Source organism: Ailuropoda melanoleuca, chromosome 18 (genome assembly GCF_002007445.2).
Source record: "Ailuropoda melanoleuca isolate Jingjing chromosome 18, ASM200744v2, whole genome shotgun sequence".
Taxonomy (NCBI): domain Eukaryota; kingdom Metazoa; phylum Chordata; class Mammalia; order Carnivora; family Ursidae; genus Ailuropoda; species Ailuropoda melanoleuca.
The window spans coordinates 34,061,854-34,067,905 of record NC_048235.1 but is presented as its reverse complement, the minus strand read 5'-3'; the positions used below and the strand labels follow the sequence as shown (position 1 = coordinate 34,067,905).

The 6,052-nt window shown below is 45.6% G+C and overlaps 1 protein-coding gene across 14 annotated transcripts in view; it reads right to left on the bottom strand.

Annotated features, from left to right (window-relative positions):
- Nucleotides 1-506: 506 nt before the first annotated feature.
- PLPP5 (phospholipid phosphatase 5) overlaps nt 507-6,052 on the bottom strand; it is an 11,693-nt gene continuing 6,147 nt past the window's right edge. For 2 of the 14 annotated variants that reach the window (XM_034647711.1, XM_034647710.1), the window contains exons 2-7: nt 5,660-5,890; nt 5,088-5,284; nt 4,787-4,850; nt 4,178-4,302; nt 3,337-3,507; nt 507-1,621 (exon numbers count right to left, since the gene is read on the bottom strand). In XM_034647711.1, the coding sequence (XP_034503602.1) occupies nt 1,461-1,621; nt 3,337-3,507; nt 4,178-4,302; nt 4,787-4,850; nt 5,088-5,284; nt 5,660-5,890 (949 nt within the window). In that variant the 3' untranslated portion in view covers nt 507-1,460. Of the gene's footprint in view, nt 1,622-3,336; nt 3,508-4,177; nt 4,303-4,786; nt 4,851-5,087; nt 5,329-5,659; nt 5,891-6,052 lie in introns of those variants that run through there. The other 12 variants (XM_034647713.1, XM_034647712.1, XM_034647715.1 and 9 more) reach the window with 9 other exon arrangements.

Sequence of the window (6,052 nt, the reverse complement as noted above, 5' to 3'; positions counted from 1 at the left end):
TACATGATTCTNGCTTATCTCAGCAAGAGATTGTCTGCATGGAAAGATTAATAGCACTGATTAGCTTTCTAATATTTTGCACTTTTTGAAATGTTTGTTTTTTACATGATTCTATTTAAAAGTTTATGAAATACTGAAATAAAACCATATTGACCAGTTGCCTACTTTTACCTGGTTCGATCCATTATACAGAAAATTAACACAATAACCATTTTCTTCCCCTTTATGTTATTAAAGCAAATTTAAAAAAGTTTGGGGCAAAGAACTAATATTTAAGTTCTTTTCCCTTGACTGGTGTTTTCGTTATCATAGGCAGATGTAGTTCAGAATTTAAAGCGTGGCAATTACAAAGTCAATACTGAGACTATTCGTCAATATTTACAGGTATCAGCCTCGACTATAGCTAATTGTATCACTTATGTCAGATGGGGAATCCAGTGTTTTACTTTGGAAATCTTCCAGCTCTCGAATGGTACTTTACGTACCAAAAACACCCACGTTCACCATTTTCTTTGACTATCACATTTATTGAAGGAAAAAGATACACTGAAAATATAGAAAGAAACACATAAGACAAGGTCATATTTAAAGTATAATCGCAAAGAGAAGGGCAGTTGTAGGTCCAATAGCATCAGTTCTGATGATGTCCTGTAATTGTTCTTTATATCCCATTATGAAGGGACAGAAAAAGTTCATTTGTCCTCCAGATAACGCCATCTGTATTTTGTCTTTCCTGCCTTAGCCAGTTCGCAGAGTTGATGCCCTTGGGCAAGTCTTCAGTCATGCAGGGAGGGAAGGAAGCTCAGGAACACAGTGCAGGAGTGTGGTTTCAATACTAGCAACTGATGGTGCCACCTCATTTGTCCTTACCATTTTTTAAAATTGTTTATTTAGTGATTCAATAAATAATTTATGCCCACAGGATTCAAAACGGACAGCAATGTCTGGCTAGACTCAGATAAGATACGTGTATAAGGCAGTAAAGAAACCAGAATTGGACATGTTCCTGTGTAAGGCTTGATGGAATTGTCACCAGAGAAGTAAAGAGAACCAAAATAATTTAGTTAGTCATGCCCTGGGTTTTAAGATTTTGAGCTATGGAAAATGGAGATTTAACTCTGGGTTCCAGGGGTTCTAGGATATGTAAAGGCTTCTTTGTGAAATATCCTTCAAGAATGGCATTTAAATTAAATGTAAAACACTGTAGATCTTGGGATACCAATCTGGTGGACTACTGGAAGACCTTGTTATCAGAACGTGTGGCACAGAGTCGTGAAAAAGAACCTTGAACCTTGACTCATGACAAATTCATGTAAGCAAAACTGCGTAAAGATACGGAGACAGAATGAAGTGCTTATGTCCTCACCTGTATCTCTTAAAAGTAGAAAGTTCAGACATTCTTGTCCTGGGCAGTTAGGAGGGGTTGATTCACCTGATCTCCACTGACGTAGTTCTGATTTCTAAATACTAAAATGATAAGGGTCACTAGGCTTCTGTGCTGTGGGAAGTACAAGTCTGTCCTGAAATGGTTTATGGCATTCTGCATCCGTCAAAGGAGGGTAATACTGCCTGTAGCAGACATAGGCAAATGTCAGGCCAATCATGGATCCAACTAGTACATCTGCAAGAGAAGAGAGAAGGTCTTTTCTTAACCGTATTGGGCTCTTCAGTCACGTTACAACACCACACGGTACCGGCATACCGATACTGCAGGTTCGACTCCAGACCACTGCAATAAAGCAAATATCTCAATGAGGCAAGTCAGATGAATTTTTCGGTTTCCCAGTGCGTATAAAAGTTACGCTGACACTATCCTGTAGTCTATTAAAGTGTACAATAGTACTATGTCTAAATATATATATATATACACCTTAATTAAAAAATACTTTATTGCTAAAAAATGCTAACCATCATCTGAGCTTTCAGCAAGTCATAATCATCGATCAGAGATCACCATGACAAGTATAATGAAAAAGTTTAAAACACTGCAGGAGTTACCAAAAGATGATGGAGACATGAGGGGAGCAAGTGCTGTTGGAAAAATAGCGCCGACGAACCTCAGCGTAGGGTTGCTAGAACCTTCCACTGGTAGGAGACACAGCTGTCTGTGAAACACAGTACAATGGGGGATACCTGTATAGAGAACTTGGCCCTCCAGGTTACGCTACTTGTTTGGGTGCAAAAAACCTCAATTTCAGGTTTATGGTTTCTTTAGGCTTTCTCGGTTTTATCATATAGTTAACAGGATTATCATCAGGTTCTTTCCTAAACACCAAGTCAAAATCCATCTTTGGGGGCACGGGGGTGGCTCAGGTCATGATCCCAGGCTCCTGGGCCCACATGGGGCTCCTTGCTCAGTGGGGAGCCTGCTTCTCCCTCTCCCTTTGTGCCTCCCCCCCCAACTCGGGCCCATTGTCTCTCTCTCAAATAAATAAAAAAAACCCCACCTCATCTTTAATTAAATAAGTATAAGCGTTTTTCCAAGTACACACTAGATTGAATTTTTTTTTTAATTCAACTAGCCAACATATAGGACATCATCAGTTTCAGAGGTAGGGTTCAGCCATCAGGTGCATATATCACCCAGTGCTCATCACATCACATGCCCTCTTTAATGCCCGTCACCCGGTTACCCCATCCCCCTACCCACCTCCCCCTAGATTGAATTTTTTAAAAATTCAAAATAACAAAGGTTCACTTAATGCTATTAACCCCTTTTTCACCATTGAAAGAGTTCTAGAGGAAGCAGTAAACTGTTCAGGAGTTGCCCTTCTTTGCGAAAAATTAGCTTATTCTTTAAAACAGGGTTCCTAAGTACTTCTAGGCAATACTATCAGCTTTTTTTGAATTATCGGTTTTCTGTGAAGTTACTCTATAAATTGAACATTTTACTATATCATTCAACTTAAATTTCTTTGGTTTAACTACAAGTTTATGTTTTCTTGAATTTTAGTTTCTGAACAAAAATCTCATGACAATGACCTTATTTTTTTTTTTTTACAAACTTGATTTTCATTTTAAGACAGTAAGTTAACTGACCTTTGAGGTTTGCTGTAAAAAATTTCTTAGAGAAAAAAAATTCTTAGTTTATGCTGAACTTATGATGCTTCAAAATAATAGAAAAATTGGGACATTTCTCCTTGGTAATCTCTTTAAAAGGAAACTGCTTTCTCATGTTCCACACAGAGTATACATACTCTTGGTTCAGAAACCCAGACTATCCCACACTCATTTGTTTATTTAAAGGATACAGTCCTTGTCTCCTCTGTGCCAAACGCTAGGGATAAGGTGGCTGGTGAAACGCGCAGACTTCCACGGCAGGAATACCTTGCTTACCTTGCCAGTGATGCTTGTAGTCACAGGTGCGGGACAGCGCAATCACAGATGCGAGGAAGAGGGGCGACAGAAAGGCACAGAACCTCCAAGATTTCCCACGGCCTTGCGGTGTGAAGCAATGTAACTTCCCTGCCAGGTAGAAGGAAGCGAAGGCCAGACCAGCAAATGCAACTAGAAGAGGGCAAACCTCTAAGTATATGTCTTTAAAGGAAGTTCCCTTGCTCATCTGCAAATAGGTGGCTGGGGGCATGAACATGTTCTTTCCTTTTCTGGTGCACTCGTGGTGTAGATCATTGATGAGGAGGAATCAAAAGGAAAAATGAAAGACTTTATTGTGTGTCCCCAAGTTAATAATATTTACCCTCGGAAATGGTGTTTGGAATACTAGCTAGCAACAGGACTTTGGGCAGGTTACTTCTTGATGCCTTAGTTTCCTGATGTATAAACAGGAATCATAAAAATAATAGTATCCACCTCTTTGGGCTCTTATGGTATCAAATGAGATAAGAATAAAAAATGCTTTCCAAAGCACCTTCAGTAAAGGTTAGTTCATATTTTTTTAACTGGTATCAGATTGCAGGGTCTAGACAAATAATACAAGACTCATAAAATGTTTGCATCTCACGAAGGTAAACTACTTCCTCTGTCCTCAAATATCTCCCCTAATATTTGACTTGTGAAATAATATCAGACTTGCGAAATCTTGGGGTTATTAAAGAAGGGGGGATTCTCTAGTTTTTAGATACAAGAGTAGTGAGATGGCCCCATCCTTATAAACTTCCTAGGCTAAATTCATTGACCCCAAAAAAGCACAGAGGCTGAGTCCATGTCATATTCGTACAGGAAGCATGTCCACTCGGGAAGCTCTTGCGACCCTCATTCACCACGTCCTTCTCCCCCGTGCACGTCAAGTCGGAACGGGCTTGCCCATCGGGGAAGCAGCGGTAGAAGAAGTCTGGGCGTGGCCTGAAAAAACAAACATGGTCCCAACACAGATCACTTAACAGCTCCAGAAATTGCTTTTTGGTTGTATCAGATACTGCAATCCTGTTCACAGTTGGCCAAATAGTGTCCCAGAGGCAAAATAATGGAACTGGACTGGTACAGTCACCATTAAAAGAAAATCATTATTTCCAGGGTCCACATTTAAACCGGGGGCGGGGGGCAGTCCAGCACACGATTACTTTCCAGGGCAAAGATCAAGTCACACTGTAGCTTCAGGGGGCGTTCTAGAGGATACGACCCCACTGTGCTGCTCGGTGGGAAACGCTGTTCAGGGCAGCAAAGAGCCCGTGTGCCCCGCAGGACAAGCCACGGGGGAGGCAGGCCATGTCGAGCGCCAAGAGCCAGGTTAGACTGAGAGCAGAGGCGAGGGGGAGGCAGCGCCGTCAACCACCTCCTGCGGCCGGAGGGCGGGGGCAGGCACCGGGCGCGGACTCCGGCCACTTACCTGCCCACTATCAGTTTTACTGTGTTGGTAACGACACCGTTCAGAGCCAGGGCGAGGCTGGCAGCTGGAAAGCAAAGCAGCTCACTGTTAGTGGTTTGTGCCTCGGACGGCTTGCACGGTCACGGTCTCATTAGGCCAGCAGCCACGGTCTTTCTGCGACCGACCGGTCAGGCTCCAGCCCGCGCCCCGGCATAATAATCATTCCGGCCCCGACCGTGGCGGAGGACCGAGAGCCTGGGCTACAAATTCTCCCACGCATCGTGCAGCTCGGAGGCTAACGATGTTCTGAGTGCCAGTTTACCCACGGGTGACAAGATGGGTCCTGGGGAGATAGGACGACTTCGGGGACGCAGACCTCGTGGCCTCCCCACGCAGAGGTCACGCCTCCAGTGGCTGAGATGCCGGCACCGAGGAGCGAGAGACCGCCCAGCCGGAGAGGGCTCGTTCTTACCCAGGCAGGCTTGCTTGCTGTCTGTCGCACCTGCCTTCTTGAAGTATCTGGCCAGGAGGATGAGAGACAGTGGGGAGACAAATGCAATGACCTGAACCGGAAGATGGCAGAGTTTAAAAAAAAACCCAAACCCAGCCCCCAGTAAAACCACACGGCTAGTGGTGCCAGTAGCGCCTACAGGGAAGAGGGATGGAGGGGACAGCGCTAGTCACACGTCAGACCCCACGATAAGCAGCGGCAGTGTCGCGGCCGATGGAGCACGTGGCAGCTCCACCAGCCACCGCCACCGGCCCTTATTCCGTGACCGGTTCCCTCGGGCCCAGCTGTGGAGCAGAGCTCACGGAACACGTCTCCGGAGCCGAAACTGGCATCTCGCGCTCTAAATTTGGATCTTAATCATGAGGAAACAAAATGCTGAGCACCTCACGAAAGGGGCAAGAAGTTCCCCACCAAGATCGTCCGGAGCCGGGAGGGCCACCGGCGCCCTAGCAGCACGCTCGGTACTAAGTATGAGGGTCCCAAGCAAGGCTCGTTCTCCACGCACAAACATGGGCTTGGTAGGGAAATACTCGGCTTCCACATACGGATTCCGGTAAAGCCACATCTCCTCGGGTTGGATCAACCTCTGGAAGGGAGGGAGGAGCTCCGTCGCCCTAGAGGGGAGACAAAAATGTGCAGAGCACGTTGCTTTGCTTCCTGGGCTGGGCGGGCGTTGCTCCGGGAGCCCCAGGCCGAGGGGGGGACTGCCCGCCGCCCGCCCCCCTCGGGTGCACGGCCCGTCCGCGCGCGAGGGCGCCGGCCGTGGGGTCCGAGGC